Below are 21,101 nucleotides of genomic sequence, written 5' to 3' on the forward strand. Positions count from 1 at the left end.
GTTAAATAGTGGTAATTTGACATATAGTCCTATTTAACGACGCACTCAACACATTTTATTTACGGTTATATGGCGTCAGACATATGGTTAAGGACCACAGATTTTGAGAGGAAACCCGCTGTCGCCATTACATGGGCTACTCTTCCGATTAGCAGCAAGGGATCTTTTATTTGCGCTTCCCACAGGCAGGATAGCACAAACCATGGCCTTTGTTGAACCAGTTATGGATCACTGGTCGGTACAAGTGGTTTACACCTACCCATTGAGCCTTGCGGAGCACTCACTCAGGGTTTGGAGTCGGTATCTGGATTAAAAATCCCATGCCTCGACTGGGATCCGAACCCAGTACCTACCAGCCTGTAGACCGATGGCCTGCCACGACGCCACCGAGGCCGGTCATATAGTCCTAGAGAGGAAAGTCTCTAAATTTGTCCATTAGTAGCAAGGGATATTTTATATGCACCATCCCACAGACATGATAGCAAATTGATATACCAGTTGTGGTGCACGCTCTGCAACGACAATTAGCTCAATAGGCCCAACGACGGGGATCCAATCTAGACCGACGGCGCATCAAGCAGTTTCTAAGTTTTGTAAATACCACTTTGATCATCGGCTATTGGATGTCAAACATTTGGTAATTCTGACACATAATCTTCAGAAGAGAAAAACATCCTACATTCGTGTTCAAGACAAGGAATCTTTTATATACACTTTGCCACAGACTGGACGGAAGATACCACGGCTTTTGATATACCAGTCGTAGGAGGACTGTTTGGGATGTGAAAAAACACGATGTGTCCACCGATGAGGTTCTGTCCCACAACCTAAGCGCCTTAATCGAGCGTTCTACCGACTGAGCTAAATCTCGCCTCTTTGCCAGACTTTCCCGATAGTTAATAGTTATAACGGTAGGCTAATAGAAGAGAAATATATTGCATAACAAGTTAAGACACGGGTGTAGTTATTAATTTAAAAGCAGACGTATATCGAGTTGGCCTTAGTACCGATTCCTCGTCTAGTTGTGGATACGATTTCGAAACCATTTTTATTTTATTTTTTGTGATTGCATTTTATATAAAAGGCAAAGACGCATTCTCTGGAATTCTTTGCAGATATTTATAACTGGTTTTAAATGGTAAAAGTGCTCGAACTGAAGAAATATTGTTTCACGTACATAAGTATTTAAATCAAACAAAACGTTTCCCTTAATTAGTAAATAATATATGCATTTTTTCTGTTATTATTTTGTTTGTTGCTATTACCTTGTTTCTGTTTTGTGTTTTCTTTTATCAAACCTGCTGTCTAATTATTGAACACATAGATAACTTCATTGCGTCTTTTCTCTGTTTCATTCATTCTTTCTTTCTTTCTTTCAATATTTATTTCTGTTCATATTTAAATAGCAAATACTATATTACTGTCGTGACATGTATGTATTATGGAGAAGGCCTTGTAAGTTTTATAACTCGTGTCTAATCCATTTGTTCCCTTTAAAAAGCAATAAAATATGTTTCAATCAATCCGTCAGTTAAAGGGACAGTCCTGAGTTGTAAAATGTTTCCCACCAATTAAACCTTAATTGGATATAAGCACGAAAATAAGTTTCCTGTGTAAGACTATATGTCTCAAGTACCAAATGTTTGACATCCAATAACCAATGATTAATAAATCGATGTGCTCTAGTGGTGTCGTTAAACAAACAAGCAAATCTTCTCCACAGAGTTATATATGCGCATACAGGCACATGAACCAAACACCTAAAGACTCATATAAAGCTCATGTCGACTGGATGCGGTGCATGCGTGCGGTCAGACTGTTGCGTCTGCGGCTTGCGTTTTGGGAATATATACCATATAGGATTATTTCAGTGCGGTCCCACAACCTAAGCGCCGTAACCGAGCGTTCTACCGACTGAGCTAAATCCCGCCTCTTTGTCATAGCCATGTCAGACTTTCCCGAAATTAATAGTAATGACAGTAATAGAAGAGAAATGTATTGCATACCAAGTTAAGACACGGGTGTAAAATGTTTCCGACCGATAGAGCCTTTCCGATGACGTAACATACACATTACATACACTTTCTTATTAAGAATATCAGTGTCTGTATTTACAAGGTGTTTGTTATTGTCCTAATACTTGTAGTAGCCCAAACCGGATTTTACATCTTACATACGAAAAAATATATGTCATGAAGTAAAAACTGAGTGCTACAAACATTTAATAGTATACGACCGCAAACACATTCGATATACAGACACTGGTATTCTAAACAAGAACATGTATTTAGTATGAAATAGTAGTCGCCAAAAAGTCCCTTTAATATCTGCTGACTGAACAAGGTGCTGGGATGTCGTTAAACATTATTTTCCTGTTTAACTTTATGCAGTGGCTACCTGTGATGATCCCGAATGTAAAGTACAGCACTGTAATATTTGGCGCGAAACAGCTCAAGACGAACCCGAACGTTGACGTCACGCCTCCTAAACTCGTAGAGGTGCAATGTGCGACTCAGCCAGTGTACAATATACCAGTAAGCGCGTGATAACATGCATTGTAATACGTAAAGCTCGAGGAGGTGCAATGTGCGACTCAGCCAGTGTACAATATACCGACAAGCGCCTGATAACAACATGTATTGTAATACGTAAACCTCGTGGTCGTGCAATGTGCGACTCAACCAGTGTACAATATACCAGTAAGCACAGAGGCGTAGGCTACGGGGGTTCGGGGGGGGGTTCGGGCGAACAACCCCCACCACCCACCCCCACCCCCACCCCCGCTGAAGCAAATGGTCCGCTTTCAGAACTAAAACATACAGGTTTATACATATGGAGTTTCTGGCGTTGCAAAAACAAAATGGAAAAAGGTCCACTTTGTTCATATTCGAACACCCCCCCCCCCCCCCCCAGGTCCAGATCACGCTACGCCCCTGAAGCACCTGATAACATGCATTGTAATACGTAAAACTCGTGGTCCTGCATACGTTAAAGTTTGTTTTGTTTAACGACACTACTAAAGCACTTTAATCATCGGCTATTGGATGTCAAACGTTTGGTAATTGGTAGTCTTAGAGAGGAAACCAGATAAAAAAAAATTCATTAGTAGCAAGGGATCTTTTTATATGCACTTTACCACAGACAGGACAGCACATACGACGGGTTTTGATATACCAGTCGTGGTGCAATGGTTAAAACGAGAAATCGTCTGTGGTTATATGCACTTTACTACAGGCAGGACAGCACATACGACGGGCTTTGATATACCAGTCGTGGTGCACTGGTTAAAACGAGAAATCGTCTGTGGTTATATGCACTTCACTACAGGCAGTTTCCCGTTATAGCCAGTGCATATAACAGATTCCTTGCTACTAACGGAAAAATGCAGCGGGTTTCCTCTAAGACTATATTTCAAAATTACGAAATGTTTGGCATCCAATAGCCATCGAAATGATTAATAAATCAGTGCTCTAGTGGTGTCGTTAAACAAAACAAACTTCTTTTTCACCACAGACAGGCCATACAATATAACGGTCTTTGATATACCAGTCGTGGTGCACTGGCTGGGACGGATTAAAAACAATTACAGTATGGATCTACTGAAGTGATTCGACCCTACGACGCACGCACCCCAGGAAAGCGCTCTACCAACTGAGCTAGATCCCGCCCCACCAGGAAAGCGCTCTACCAACTGAGCTAGATCCCGCCCCACCAGGAAAGCGCTCTACCGACTGAGCTAGATCCCGCCCCACCAGGAAAGCGCTCTACCGACTGAGCTAGATCCCGCCCCACCAGGAAAGCGCTCTTCCAACTGAGCTAGATCCCGCCCCACCAGGAAAGCGCTCTACCAACTGAGCTAGATCCCGCCCCACCAGGAAAGCGCTCTACCAACTGAGCTAGATCCCGCCCCACCAGGAAAATGCTCTACCAACTGAGCTAGATCCCGCCCCACCAGGAAAATGAGTATGATGTGCTATTGATTAAACATGTCTAAATTAGAGGGAAAGATGATTTACAGAAAATGAAAGAAGAAAGAAAGAAAGAAAGAATTGTTTTATTTAATGACGCACTCAACACATTTTATTTACGGTTATATGGCGTCAGACATATGGTTAAGGGCCACACAGGTATTGAGAAAATGAAAGAAGAAGGAAAATAAATAAATATACAAAAAACAAATCAACAACAACCATAACCACATTAAATTGCTTAACTTTTTTTCTGGGTAGTATTTTAAGTCAAATCTCTGTTGTTTACTTGTGTTACAACCAGTTCATATATTTGTTTTCTTAATGGGGAAAATTCCCCTTAACCAATGAACAAATGCAAAGGATGCAATACAGAATGTATTATATTATATTGTTTATCTTGCCTTGATGACGTGGCGATATACCTGTTCATTGTTTTACTTGACATTGTCAAACATTTGGACACGAATTCAAGGGTACTTTCACCCGATATAGACATCAAGTACTACTCTACACCAGGGCCGGACCTGGCCTAAACTAAATAGGGGGTGAAGGAGATAAAACTAAGAATTAGGTATTACTAATACACAGCCCACCTGCCTCTTTGTAGGCACAGCCCTAACATTAACCGGTGTCCTTGGCAAACTGTCTGTTAAAGCTATTTGTTGATTTAGCATTAATTGAAAGTTAAAGTTTGTATTGGTTAATGACACCACTTGAGCACATTGATTTATTATTCATCGGTTATTGGAAGTCAGACATTTGGTAAATTGATTCGTAGTGTTCAGAGGAAAGCCGCTACATTGTTCCACAAGCAGCAAGAGATATTTTATATGCACTTTCCCACACAGGATATCACATACCACGGCCTTTGGTATACCAGTCGTGATTCTTGACTTGACTTGAGAGTTTTTCCATGCTCATATACCACGAAGGTTTCGAGCATGTCTATCCCGAGTCCCGTCTCTGGATACCAGTGGCCTGACTCGGGGCAGAAAACTTTAATGGGCAATTTTGAATTTTAAATCTGAAAATAAAAAATGGGACTTTATTAAGTTTGGATGCGCATTCCGAAAAAATAAAAATAATACTTACATAGCTCTAGGATTTTAATTTAATTTTAATTTTGGTCGCAGGAAAGATTGGGCTATCTAAAATTAAATAAACTATACTATTTATCCTTACAAATTAATTGCCCCATAGACTAAAAAAAGAGGGAAATGTTGGGCAGGAAAAAAAAAAGGGGAGGGGGGGGTAGCAACCCCCGCCCAGGAAGTTTTGTTTATTGGTTGGGATTAAAAAAAGGAAAAGAGGGTTATCAATTGTATCGGGAACGTTGGCGTGGAAGGCAGAATGGGGGAGAAACGGGGGGGGGGGGGGGCAAGGGCCGTCCCCGGACATACCTATCACTCCTTATGGCCAAATCGCCTACGCCTAAGCGTCTAACCACCTAGTCGTGATGCACACTGGCTGGAATGAGAAATAGCACAATGGACCCTAGACCGACCGCGCATCAGATGAAGGCTTTCACCACTGGGCTACGTCCCGCCCACAGTCGAGCTTTCTTTTATCTACGTTTCCCAACATATGCCAATCTTATTTTCCATTTTCTTCAAAACAAGATGACATTCTGCTGGCAAAAAAAATGTTATCCAGAATTTTAGACATGGGTATAGTACGAGAGCTCAGGAAAAAAGCACTCGCCTTATTTGCGGTCGGTTTTGGGATCAATCCCTATCGGTGGGCCCATTGGGCCATTTCTCGTTCCAGCCAGTGTATTATGACTGGTACATCAAAAACCGTGGTATGTGCTGTCCTGTATGTGGAATGGTGCATGTAAAACATGGAAAAAAGTAGCGGTTTTGTCAGAATTACCGAATATTTAACATCCAGTATTATATCCTACGGTTAATAAATCAATGTGCTCTAGTGGTGTCGTTAAACAAAACAAACTTTAACTTTAGTAGGTGATTACAGATGCAGTTAAAAGAGTGTTTTGTTTAACGACACCTCAAGAGCATACTGATTAATTAATCATCGGCTGTTGGGCGCCAATGTTCAACAACCTGGTGAACTACACACAAACTATGAAAACAATTGACCGTACAACATAACAGTAAATATCAATTATTAAACAGTGCAGGTACATAACTGCTAGGGTTGGTGGGGCACGCAACTAGCCTTGTGATCTAGGTTTTACTGTAGCAACATAGACATTTACACATGTTAGTAATCACTCTGATACTTGGTGGGTGGGGTGGGGTGGGGGAGGGGGGATCTAGCTCAGTCGCCTGAGGTGCTTGCGTCGTAGTGTGTTTAAGAAATAATTCATTGAATTATGGATAGACACTTTTAAAATGAAGGAAATGGTTCCAGGAAATGGTTTATTTAACGACGCACTCAACACATTTTATTGACGGTTATATGGCGTCAGACATATGGTTAAGGACCACACAGATATTGAGAGAGGAAATCCGCTGTCGCCACTTCATGGGCAACTATTTTCGATTAGGATAGCATATACCACGGCGTTTGATGTACCAGTCGTGGTGCACTAGCTGGAGCGAGAAATAGCTTAATGGGCCCACTGACGGGGATCGGTCCCGAACCGACAGCGTATCAAGCGAGCGCTTTACCACTGGGCTACGTCTCACCCCCCCCCCCCCTTTAAAATTCATCATCAACATTTCTAAAACAGAAGATGCAAACACGTCGGTTTCTACCCAAAGTTTTTTTTTTAACGACACCACTAGAACACATTGATTTATTAATCATCGGCTATTGGATGTCAAACATTTGGTAATTTAGGGAAGAAATCCATACATTGTTCCATTAGTAGCAAGAGATCTTTTATATGCACCATCCGACAGACAAGATAGCACATACCACGGCCTTTGATATACCAGTCGTTGTGCACTGGCTGGAACGAGAAATAACCCAATGGGCCCACCGATGGGGATCGATCCCAAACCGACCGAGCATCAAGCAAGCGCTTTACCACTGGGGTTCGTCTCGTCCCGGTTTCTATCCAAGCCATATAATAGTATCTTCCTGTTTTACTATTTAAACAATGGGTGTAAACAATATTCTGTTAGGGTGAATCTAACAACGGTTAAATATTAATGTGACAGGGTGACGACCAGTCCAGTCACTAATAGTTAAAGGTAAAGTTCGTTTTGGTTAACAACACCACTAGAGCACATTAATTTATTAATCATTGGTTAATGGATGTCAAACATTTGGTGATTATTTAAACATAGTCTTAGAGGAAACATTTTTTCCATCAGCAGCAAGGGATCTTTTATATGCACTTTCCCACAGACAGGACAGCACATATCACGGCCTTTGATATATCAGTCGTGGTGCCCTGTTTAGGACGGTAAAAAACACAATCAGAGAATGGGTCCACTGAGCTGGTTCGATCCTACGACACAAGCACCTCAGGTGAGCACTCTACCGACTGAGCTAGATCCCGCCCACTAAAACCATTACTAGGGCCTCGCGACTGAACGTACATCAAGAGCATCATGGGAAATATTTCAGGGAGGGGACCTAGACCACTAGAGCAAAACTGCAGATGTCAAACACTTGGTAATTCTGACTCGTGGTCATTAGAGGAAACCCGCTACATACCACAGCTTTTGCCCAGTTGTGGTGCACTGGTTGGAAAAATCAGTTAAATGGATCCACCGAGGTGGTTCGATCCTGCGACGCAAGCACCTCAAGTAAGCGCTCAACCGACTGAGCTAAATCCCGCCCCTTGGCGTTCGTAGAATGACACTTTATTGTTAAATGGGGGTAGGGGCATTTATAGAAGAACGTGCTCCCCAGTCAATGCTATTGGACCTGGTCTTACTTCGTGAACTGAACACAACCGATATCAGAGTCCCAGATAGGACATTAATTAGGCACGCCCGTCGTGGACACGATTTGTAAAAGATGTGGAGGGTGAGAGAACATAAATGTTATGAAACGTTTTCAAAAGAGGTGGGGCAGTGTGTGTGTGTGTGTGTGTGTGTGTGTGTGTTTATATGTGTGTTTATGTGTGTATGTTTATGTGTGTGTGCGTTTGTGTTGATGTGTGTGTATATATGTGTGTGTATATATGTGTGTGTGTGTGTATTATGTGTGTGTGTTTATGTGTGTGTGTTTGTGACTGTTTAATTTGTGTTTATGTGTGTGTGTGTGTGTGTGTGTGTGTTTTACTTGTGTTTGTGACACTGTTTAATTTGTGTTTATGTGTGTGTGTTTTACTTGTGTTTGTGACAGTGTTTAATTTGTGTTTATGTGTGTGTGTGTTTTACTTGGGTTTGTGACAGTGTTTAATTTGTGTTTATGTGTGTGTTTTACTTGTGTTTGTGAGTCACTGTGCGTCAGTATTTTATTCATGCCCAACATGTCCCTAATTTCCATGAACACCATACCTGACCCCCCCCCCCCCCCCACCCATCCCTGCTCACCCACAGGGCCACGATGCTTCGCTTGTGAATGTGTATTCTGTCTTGAGTGCATCAAGGTACGCTTCACATGTTTTATGCATATATATCGACAGTTGCTGTTGAATACATCAAAATGTTTGTCAAATGCGCGTCCAGGCGAAGCGTGAACGAATTCCGCCCAGGTCCCGGGACCGCTTACAATTAGCAATCTCCGGACGAGGGACATTTTGCCAGCCCAGAAATCACAACAGTGTTATAGCTGAAATAATTATCTCCACCAATCCACCACCCCACCCCACCACCCCCAAAATATTCTTGCGCAAAATAAACTCGTGCAATAAATATGAAGTGAAAACAACGTATGTGAAGTTCTGTACCTTCTTTTATTTTATTTTTTTACAAAAACTGTTTATAATTTAATGTCATAACTACACTTTTTAAAATCTATTAATCAATCCTCCTTTCCTGGATTTACTTTTAAACCATAAGAATAATACTCTGCGGAAAATCTTGTGTCATGTTTCAAATACGATATGACGTAATTTGTCAATCAGACATAAAAGTTAGTTATAAAAGGCGCTAACTCCAGTAAAAATAACAGTAAACAGTAAAAAATAAGTTCCGGTCAAGATTGCACATATGTGTGATACAAGATTAATTTATCACACGGTTTGAACATGTCTTTATCACTATAGTAAGATTGAATAGGTATGTAATAAAATAATCCAGACACTTGATTGGTAAAACTAGTAGATACAAAAGCTCGTATAACAATCTCTATATACTATACCTGCAATAAACATACACGCTGGCATCACTCGATTGGTAAAACTAGTAGATACGCAAGCTCGTATAATAATCTCTATATACTATACCTGCAATAAACATACACGCTGGCATCACTCGATTGGTAAAACTAGTAGATACACAAACTCGTATAATAATATCTATATACTATACCTGCAATAAACATACACGCTGGCATCAGCGATCCCGCCCATGACGTCACCACTTTGGATTCTCGGAACTCTTCGAGAAAGATCGCATTGAACACTCCTGTCGTCCAGGCGACGCCAAAATATATCAGATGGGCGAAGAATGACGAAGCCACAATTATCCAGGCCCAGTGTCGGTCTATATTCCTGTCAATGAATCCCATCTCCAAACTATCGAGACACTACCTCAGCCGTCGCTGTACTCGACGTATAGATCCCATTCTGTGCTGGTGATGAAAAAAACAAAAACATGACTACATAACAAATTAAAGCGGTGTTTAACTGTTAAGACATTTATTTATTTATTTATTTATTTATTTATTTATTCACTAGATCTACAGCACATTTTATTGAAAAGACAAATTTTAATGTAGCAGCCTCTTTAATACGTTCTCTTCCTAGCGCGGTAACAGGTAATAATAGCCTTGTGCTAATTGACGAGAGAGAGAGAGAGAGAGAGAGAGAGAGAGAGAGAGAGAGAGAGAGAGAGAGAGAGAGAGAGAGAGAGAGAGAGAGAGAGAGAGAGAGAGAGAGAGAGAGAGAGAGAGAGAGACAGACAGACAGACAGACAGACAGACAGAGATAGAGAGCGAGAGATAGAGAGAAAGAAAGAGACAGAGATGGAGAGAAAGATACGGAGAGAGACAGAGAGAAAGAAAGAGACAGAGATGGAGAGAAAGACACGGAGAGAGAGACAGAGACAGACAGAGACAGACAGAGACAGAGAGAGAGAGAGAGAGAGAGAGAGAGAGAGAGAGAGAGAGAGAGTCTTTTCTAGATCATCAGGTTGATGGCTGACAGGTCACAGGTGCTGGGTTCGCATCCCGTTATCGACTCTGTGCGGAGTTGTAAGACCACTACAGTCTAACACGAGTAGGATGTAAACCAGTGGTAAATCGCTCGACTGATGAGCGGTCGGCCTAGGATCGATCCCCGTCGGTGGACCCATTGGACTATTACTCGTTTTCGTTCCAGCCAGTGAACTATGACTGGTAAATCAAAGGCCTTGGTATGTGTTATCCTGTCTGTGAGATGATGCATATAAAAGTTCCCTTGCTACTGGGTGTATACCACCAAATCAAATCCCATAACCGACAATAGTAACATATGCGTCTAAAACTCCTACCCGCATCGTATGAATCGACATAAACCCCACGGATATAAATACTACCACCTCTCACCCTTAGAGTGAATCAGAACAAAAATGGGAGTTAACACGGATAGCGTCTATGACTACCCTAAGAAGCACCAAATTTGAGTACTTTTGTTTACAGGTACCCATACATGTTTCAAGCACAAGGCTACTTGACACAGTGGTACTAGATGAAACTATTTTTTTTCACAGCCAACACACATACATTTGTCACCAATCACAGGATTGGTGGTGCTAATTGCTCTATCAAACGTTTGACCCAGATGGAAGTTATTTGGTTTAGTACTACCTATAAATAGAAACATGTAGTGGGTTTCCTCTCTAAGACTATATGTCGAAATTACAAAATGTTTAAAATCCAATAGTCTATGAATAATGTGTGTGTGGGTGTGGGTGGGTGTGGGTGGATGTGTGTGTGTGGGTGTGGGTGTGTGTGGATGTGTGGGTGTGTGTGTGTGTGTGGTGGGATGTGTGGGTGGGTGGGTGTGGGTGGGTGTGGGTGGATGTGTGGATGTGGGTGGATGTGTGGGTGTGGGTGTGTGTTTATACAGTATCCATTGGAGGGCAAGCCATATGTTTACCTTTATTTAAATAGAGTAGGACAAAACAACGTACATTCATACGGCCCGAAATATGCTCTAGCGGTGTTGTTAAACAAAGGAAACTTTCAGTGTGATCAACCGGTAACCATTAACAACTGTCTCGGATAGTTAAGGTTTGTGCCAACGATAACCTGCTTGATTCAAGATGGCCCCCAAGGATTCTGAAACTCAACAAAGTGCTATATATCTGTAAACAGATGTGGTAAAACATGGCTGATCTTTTCTATATGAAGGGTTCAAACAAATAACCTGTAATGTCACACTTTTGATAATTTATAATAATTGAATTTTGCATTTTAAACTCTGCATTCGTGGAGTATTGTTGTTCCAGCCAGTGCTTCACAACTGGTGTAACAAAGGCCGTGGTATGTATTATCCTACCTGTGGGATGGTGCATATAAAATATCCCTTGTTGCTAATCGAAAAGAGTAGCCCATGAAGTGGCGACAGCGGGTTTCCTCTCTCAATATCTGTTTGGTCCTTAACCATATGTCTGACGTCATATAACCGTAAATAAAATGTGTTGAGTGCGTCGTTAAATAAAACAGTTCCTTCCTTCATGGAGTATTGATACCTAAGCGAACATGATTTAACAACAACTCTTAATAATTATATAGTTGTTTTGTTTTAAAAGTTTTCATCTTAACCTTGACATACACGACCTTTTATAATATTGACTGTCTGTTTGGACATTTGTTGGACACTAGGCCTTCAAATGGTTAAATCTGTCATCTCACATCACCTGTTGTAACATCAACTACTAATGCAAATCTGCACTTTCCATTTTAATAAACCCATTTGCTATTACTGTCAAAGATTATCATTGATCACGTTCATACAGCATACAAGTGTGTTGCATTGTTTTTAAATATAGGGCGGGATTTAGCCAAGTCGGTTGAGTGCTAGCTTGAGGTGCGCGTGTCGCAGGATCGAACCACCTCGGTGGATCCATTCAACTGATTAATGTTGTCTCGTTCCAACTAGTGCACCACAACTGGTCAAAGACCGTGGTATGTGCTTTCCTGTCTGTGGGAAAGTTCATATAAAAAAATATCTTGCTACATTAGAAAAACTGTAGTGGATTTTCTCTGATGACTACGTATCAGAATTACCAAAATATTCTCATCCAATAGCTGATGATTAATAAATCAGTGTGCTCTAGTGGTGTTGTTTAAACAAACTGTAACTTTAACTTGGTTTTTAAGGTTATACTTTGTATCACAAAACAGTAAAAAATTGCCCCTCATATGGTTGTTAAAATCAGTGTTTCTGTCAGAAATAAATATTTGGTTATGGCGTTATGGAATTGAATGCAATCACAGTCAACAGGGGGGCATCGCCCAGAATGAAAATGGGTTAAGTTTAGAGTTAGGGTTAATAAAATACACGTTGATTAGCTATTATAGCAAATGATATCAAAGAATAGGTTAGGTTAACAGTCTTTACGTGCACGTTCAGAGCAAGCTGTTGTAGTGCACGCCTGTCATGGGCGCAGGTGTCGACTTATGCCGGCTCATTCGTCCATGAAAGGCTAAATAAAAGTAATGTTAAGAAAAGTAATGCGGAATGTCTGTTTTAAATGGCTAAGTAATGCGACTTCTAATAATAAAAGTAGTAGTTTAACTTTATTTGGACACACATACACACACGTGGGCACGCATGCGCGCACATACACATACATGTGACAGTCTTGCTACCCCCGAAAAATATAAAGGGAGAAAAAAAGAACATTTGCTTGAGCGGCGGGTGGGGGGACGGGTCCGACCCCCGAGCCCCACCCTACACACACGCTTGCTCAGCTAGTTTCAGTTAATCACCACCTGAATACTTTCCAACGAAGAGCGGTATCTTTGTGAGATTATCTCGAATGACGAACACGAAGGGGTGGTCCGCCTTGAAATCTGTCCAGCTTCTTATGAAAGATGTCAGACTGATGCTGATAGCCGTCAAGCCCGCTGCCTCCGTCCCCGTCTCTGTGACGTCGACGACGGCCCTGTGGATGACTCGCGACATGTAGAGATTGTTGCGTCCGGTCATCCTCGAGAAATCGGCGTGTCTGGCAGAAAACGGGCGCACCATCCCCACGTCTATCAAAGCTTCCTTGAGGTCGAACGAGGACTCCAGTTTGAACTTTGGCAGGGAGACTCTAACGTCGGTGGAACTCAGGCTGTCCAGGCTGTCTGCAAGAATAGACGTCAGAGCAGACTCTACGGCGGGAAGACCGTCAATGTCGTCTGGAAGAATGACGAACATCCCAAACCTATTTCCGGTATACGGGAGGAACAGCACCTGGGCGTGGTGGTCATCCAGACGTGCGAACCGGAACCTGCCCTCCAGATGCATCATGGGTACTGTCGTCTGCTGCTGCGTGGGCTGGTGGAACGTCTCGTTCGTCGTGTCCGACGACTTAAACACTGTTGTCCAGTTTGCTTTGAAGTATATGGCGTTAACGAGAACCATTGCGGTGTCAGAGCTAATAGTTCCTTGTAACAGGAGATCGGGAATGAGACCTTCTGTAGCACTGGACACCCAGTCATTGATCGGCCCCTCCGGCCCCCTCTCGTCGTCCCAGTCGAGCGGCTGGATGGACGAGTTGTAGCTCGATCTTAGTGTCTGCTGGAACTCATCCGCCAGTTGTACGTCGTCTCGAATGTAAATCCGATTGGCTGACTTTAGAACGAGGCCGCCTGGCTGGGACATGTTGGCGGCGGCTAGGTGGATGGCTTCGTGGGCGCATCTCCCAAGAGTCCTCAGGCTCATCGTCTTCTTCATCTCGTACGCCGTCAGTCTGCGCGCGCCCAGATACGTCATGCCCAGAGCTTGGAAGACGCTGTACGGGGAGTAGATGCAGTTGGGCATCCTGACGATGGCCGTAGTATGCAAATTAGCTGAGAAGTACGTCACAGCAGACGACAGCTGCCCCAGCAGATCTCTTCCTCCGCCATAACATCGTCTGCCTCCTCGTCTTGACGTTCTAGTGATGACGTCATTGTTCGCATCTTCGTCGCCTGAGACCGCTTGGTCCACGTCTATTGTCGCGAGGAACACTGCAAAAAAAAAAGAAGAAAAAAGAAGAGTTTTTAAACGACAAACATAAAAAAATATAATAAAGAATATGAAGTGCAATTAACGGGAAGCCAAATAATGGTGACACAGTATCATGACATTGAATGTCAGTTAAATTTTAAGTTCGGTTCATATTTTGTTTGGGGTTTTATTATTTTAACAGTTAAAATAAATTAAATAAAGACTTTTTTGATTAAAATTTAGCAATTTCGCAATATTGAAAATATAGTCGAAAAAACAAACAAACATGAAAATTAATAACCTTTGTGTAAATAACAGGTAGGGGGAATGCTGTATTCGATAGGTGGTTACTTAAATATAAAAGGGGGGGGGGGGGGGGCAAAACTAAACAAAACACGAAAAGAAAAACGAAGTTGAAAAAAGCATTTGGAACTATGTCTGTCGGGTGATTGTAGGCGAATGTAGGATCAATGGTAGAGAGCTCGTCTGAAATGCGATGGGTCATGGGATCGATCCAGCTCGATGGACCTAATCTTTCACAGTCCATCAACGGTATAGCACATATCACTGAGTTTGATCAACCAGCTTTGGCTGGAACAAACCCAACTGTATTGATCTACCAAGAGGGGTCGATCCTACGAGCCATCGCACCCCAAGCGAGCCCCACTCCTGTTCTTGCTACAACGCTGTGCCTGTTTAATTAAGCTTCACACTTGCTGTCGTGTATTATGTATTTCTGTGTAATTGATATTGGCCAGATGACCTGTACAGATAATTATATTTGTTTACTAACTAACCACTGTTCTGGACAGACAGCCCAGTTAGCTGAGGTGTGTGCCCAGGACAGCGTGCTTGAACCTCAATTGAATATAAGCACGAACATAAGTTGAAATGAAATGAATGTTTTGTTTGGGACGATACCGCTAGAGCACATTGATCAATTGATCGATCTTCCATGTATACATTCCCACAGACAGAACAGTACATAACATGGTCTTTGATATACCAGTCGCGAGGCACTGGTAGGAACACCGAACTATCCAATAGATCCGGGAAAGTGTCAAAAGTCTAAACGCATTTTAAATATTTAAAGAGACCATACTACGTTTGGTGCTATTGTAACATGTTTTCAATTAATATAACTTGTTTAAGGACAAAAATTACATTAAATATATGTCTTGTGTAGCATACCATTACATTAAAATATATGTACTTTTGTAGCATACCATTACATTAAATATATGTGCTTGTGTAGTATACCATTACTTTAAATATATGTACTTGTGTAGCATACCATTACATTAAATATATGTACTTTTGTAGCATACCATTACATTAAAATTATGTACTTGTGTAGCATACCATTACATTAAATATACAGTGAAACCTCTTAAAACCGGACCCTCTATCAACCGGAATTACCCCAAAATCGGACATTTTTCACAGTCCTTAAAACCGGACAATTTCACTGTATGTACTTGTGTAGTATATCATTACATTAAATATATGTACTTGTGAAGCAAACCATTACATTAAATGTATGTACTTGTGTAGCATACGATGACATTAAATATATGTACTTGTGTAGCATACCATTACATTAAATACATGTACTTATGTAGCATACCATTACATTAAATTAGATACATGTACTTGTGTAGCAAACCATTACATTAAATATATGTACTTGTGTAACATACTATTACATTAAATACATGTACTTGTGTTACATACCATTACATTAAATACATGTACTTGTGTAACATACCATTACATTAAATACATGTACTTGTGTAGCACACCATTACATTAAATTAAATACATGTACTTGTGTAGCACACCATTACATAAAATATATGTACTTGTGTAGCACACCGTTACATTAAATATATGTACTTGTGTAGCAGACCATTACATTAAATATATGCACTTGTGTAGCAGACCATTACATTAAATATATGCACTTGTGTAGCAGACCATTACATTAAATATATGCACTTGTGTAGCAGACCATTACATTAAATATATGCACTTGTGTAGCACTCGCTCGACGCGCGGTCGGTCTGGGATCGATCCCCGTCTGTGGGCCCATTGGGCTATTTCTCGTTCCCGCCAGTGCACCATGACTGGTATATCAAAGGCCGTGGTATGTACTACCCTGTCTGTGGGATGGTGCATATAAAAGATCCCTTGTTATTAATTAATAGGAAAATGTAGTGGGTTTCCTCTTTAAGATTATATGACAAATTACCAAATGTTTGACATCTAATAGCCGATGATTAATAAATCAATGTACTCTAGTGGTGTCGTTAAACAAAACAAACTACGAGTATCCGACTGTTTGTAGAAGCTCATATTGGATTTAACCTCCCAATAATTTATTAATACGAAAACCAAATATATGACGAATTATAATGAAGTATAAGATACTGTGTGTACACGTTTAAAGCGACACACATTAATTAATAGTCTAAACAATATGTAATTTTCTTGTTTACAAAGGCTCTGTTGGTGGGAAACATGTCAGTTGTTTTGAGTGTTTGTTTGTTTTGTTGTTTTTCTAGTAGTTTTTGAAAGAGAGAGAGAGAGAGAGAGAGAGAGAGAGAGAGAGAGAGAGAGAGAGAGAGAGAGAGAGAGAGAGAGAGAGAGAGAGAGAGATGACAGATATTAAGCATTGGCTTTTGGATGTCAAATATATTTTACAGAGAGAGAGAGAGAGAGAGAGAGAGAGAGAGAGAGAGAGAGAGAGAGAGAGAGAGAGAGAGAGAGAGAGAGAGAGAGAGAGATGCAAATACATAAACTTGTATATGTGTGAGATTGTATATGTATGTATCTACATTTTACAAACTCACACACACACAGAGAGAGAGAGAGAGAGAGAGAGAGAGAGAGAGAGAGAGAGAGAGAGAGAGATACACAAACACACATGCACACACTGACACACACACACACACACACACACGCATACACTGACACACACATACATACACACGCATAAACTGACACACACACACACACATACACACACTGATACATACAAACACACACACACACTGATACACACACATACATACACACACACACACACACTGACACACACACACACACACACACACACACACACACACACACTGATACACACACATACACACACACACTGACATATAAAACAACTTAAAGTAGAATATATACCCACCGTAGCATAAGCTAGTCAGACTTATAAACGACAGTCGCGACGTCTTCATGATGTGTACGATGGCACGTTGGCAGCACTCTGTGACACGTGTTCTAATAATTAGTGGTTAGAACTAGGCTATCAGTCGCAAGTGAAAGCCGAGAACATTCTGGTAAACAAAACACAGATTCATTACAACTCTCGACAACAGACCTCGGTGGTGTACAGGTTAAGCCATCGGGCTTAAGACTGGTAGGTACTGGGTTTATCTCCTGGTACTAGCTCCCACCCAGAGCGAGTTTAACGACTCACTGGGTAGGTGTAAATGTACCACAGCGACTTTTTTTTTATCACTAACCATTAACTATTAACATACAGTCTTGGACAGACAGCATAGATAGCTTATGAACACGAAAATAAGAATTTAAAAAAAAAAAGCAGACGAGAAGAAAATGGCGCAATTCCCATGTAGTAGCATAATAGCCAGTGGCGGGGTGTCACAAACTTTCTCTTTCTTTTCAACCCCACCCGAACCTCCTGTTAGATCATTTTGTGGAACCCATCCAGTGCCTATGTCAAATACCATGATCATTTCGTGGAACCCATCCAGTGCCCTATGTCAAATACCATGATCATTTCGTGGAACCCATCCAGTGTCCTATGTCAAATACCATGATCATTTCGTGGAACCCATCCAGTACCCTATGTCAAATACCATGAACACTTCATGGAACCCATCCAGTGCCCTACGTCAAATACCATGATCATTTCGTGGAACCCATCCAGTGCCCTATTTCAAATACCATGAACATTTCGTGGAACCCATATATAGTATCTTATGTCAAATACCATGAACATTTCGTGGAACCCATATAGTATCTCATGTCAAATACCATGAACATTTCGTGAAACCCATATAGTATCTCATGTCAAATACCATGATCATTTCGTGAAACCCATATATAGTATCCTATGTCAAATACCATGATCATTTCGTGAAACCCATATATAGTATCCTATGTCAAATAACATGATAATTTCGTGAAACCCATATAGTATCTTATGTCAAATACCATGAACATTTCGTGAAACCCATATAGTATCTCATGTCAAATACCATGATCATTTCGTGAAACTCATATATAGTATCTTATGTCAAATACCATGATCATTTCGTGAAACCCATATATAGTATCCTATGTCAAATACCATGATCATTTCGTGAAACCCATATATAGTATCCTATGTCAAATAACATGATAATTTCGTGAAACCCATATAGTATCTTATGTCAAATAACATGATAATTTCGTGAAACCCATATATAATATCCTATGTCAAATACCATGATCATTTTGTGGAACCCATATATAGTATTTTATGTCAAATACCATGATCATTTCGTGAAACCCATATTGTATCTTATGTCAAATACCATAATCATTTCGTGAAACCCATATAGTATCTTATGTCAAATACCATAAACATTTCGTGGAACCCATATAGTATCTTATGTCAAATACCATGAACATTTCGTGGAACCCATATATAGTATCTTATGTCGAATACCATAAACATTTCGTGAAACCCATATAGTATCTTATGTCAAATACCATGATCATTTCGTGAAACCCATATATAGTATCTTATGTCAAATACTATGATCATTTCGTAAAACCCATATAATATCTTATGTCAAATACCATGATCATTTCGTGAAACCCATATATAGTATCTTATGTCAAATACCATGAACATTTCGTGAAACCCATATAGTATCTTATGTCAAATACCATAAACATTTCGTGAAACCCATATAGTATCTTATGTCAAATACCATGAACATTTCGTGAAACCCATATATAGTATCTTATGTCAAATACTATGACCATTTCGTGAAACCCATATAGTATCTTATGTCAAATACCATGATCATTTCGTTAAACCCATATATAGTATCTTATGTCAAATACCATGAACATTTCGTGAAACCCATATAGTATCTTATGTCAAATACCATCAACATTTCGTGAAACCCATATAGTATCTTATGTCAAATACCATGATCATTTCGTGAAACCCATATAGTATCTTATGTCAAATACCATGAATATTTCGTGAAACTCATATAGTATCTTATGTCAAATACCATCAACATTTCGTGAAACCCATATAGTATCTTATGTCAAATACCATGATCATTTCGTGAAACCCATATAGTATCTTATGTCAAATACCATGAATATTTCGTGAAACCCATATAGTATCTTATGTCAAATACCATGGACATTTCGTGAAACCCATATAGTATCTTATGTCAAATACCATGATCATTTCGTGAAACCCATATAGTATCTTATGTCAAATACCATGAACATTTCCTGGAACCCATCCAATGTTAAATACCACTATTACTTTTTGGAACCCATCCAGTGCCTCAAGCCAAATACCACCATCATGTTATAGAACCCATCCAGTGCCTTCAGCCAAATACCACCATCATGTTATAGAACCCATCCAGTGTCTTCAGCCAAATACCACTATCATGTTATAGAACCCATCCAGTGCCTTCAGCTAAATACCACCATCATGTTATAGAACCCATCCTTCAGCCAAATACCACCATCATGTTATAGAACCCATCCAGTGCCTTCAGCCAAATACCACTATCATGTTATAGAACCCATCCAGTGCCTTCAGCCAAATACCACTATCATGTTATAGAACCCATCCAGTGCCTTCAGCCAAACACCACCATCAGGTTATAGAACCCATCCTTCAGCCAAATACCACCATCATGTTATAGAACCCATCATTCAGCCAAATACCAGCATCATGTTATAGAACCCATCCTTCAGCCAAATACCACCATCATGTTATAGAACCCATCCTTCAGCTAAATATCATGAAACGTACTGGTTCCCTACCCCTTCCTTGTCTCTGTTTCTCTGTCTACCTCCCCTCCGTCTTCCCTCTCTCTCTCTCTCTCTCTCTCTCTCTCTCTCTCTCTCTCTCTCTCTCTCTCTCTCTCTCCCCTCCGTCTCTCTCTCTCTCTCTCTCTCTCTCTCTCTCTCTCTCTCTCTCTCTCTCTCTCTCTCTCTCTCTCTAGTGGCATCGTTAAACAAAACACACTTTACTGTCTCGCTAACAACGTGCTTCAATTTTAAATCGATATAAGTACGAAAATAAATAATAAATAGAAATGTCTGTTCTACGCACGATTATATTTACCTTCCCCTCCCACCTCGTTCATCCTGCTTTTGCCGGCCTGTGGTGTCGTGGTTAAGCCATCGGACATGAGGCTGGTAGGTACAGGGTTCACAGCCCGGTACCGGCTCCCAGCCAGAGCGAGTTTTAATGATTCAGTGGGTAGGTGTAAGACTACTACACACATACACACACACACACACTCTCTCTCTCTCTCTCTCTCTCTCTCTCTCTCTCTCTCTCTCTCTCTCTCTCTCTCTCTCTCTCTCTAATCACTAACAACTAACCCACTGTCCTAGACAGACAACCCAGATAGCTGAGGTGTTTAACCAGGACAGCTTGCTTGAACCTTAATTTGATATAAGCACGAAAATAAGTTAAAGTGAAGTGTTTTGCCTTTACGTTCTCAAAATTGGCACAGTAATACTTTCTTCTTTCTTTTTTTTTCTTCTTTTTTTTGGATTCGAAGCGAAACAGAAAATACGAAAATAGTGCACTGTAGGCGTGAAATCTTATTTGGGCATTTATGTAAGAA

The 21,101-nt window shown here is 40.7% G+C and overlaps 1 protein-coding gene across 1 annotated transcript; it reads right to left on the reverse strand.

Annotated features, from left to right (window-relative positions):
• Window positions 1-12,769: 12,769 nt before the first annotated feature.
• On the reverse strand, window positions 12,770-17,504 carry LOC121367843 (leukocyte elastase inhibitor-like). The gene is made up of 2 exons (XM_041492263.1): window positions 17,381-17,504; window positions 12,770-14,204 (listed from the first exon to the last, which is right to left on the reverse strand). Exons 1-2 carry the CDS (start codon window positions 17,427-17,429, stop codon window positions 12,967-12,969), a joined length of 1,287 nt encoding a protein of 428 aa, XP_041348197.1. The 5' UTR covers window positions 17,430-17,504; the 3' UTR covers window positions 12,770-12,966.
• Between the last annotated feature and the right edge of the window lie 3,597 nt (window positions 17,505-21,101).

Source organism: Gigantopelta aegis, chromosome 1 (genome assembly GCF_016097555.1).
Source record: "Gigantopelta aegis isolate Gae_Host chromosome 1, Gae_host_genome, whole genome shotgun sequence".
Lineage (NCBI taxonomy): Eukaryota > Metazoa > Mollusca > Gastropoda > Neomphalida > Peltospiridae > Gigantopelta > Gigantopelta aegis.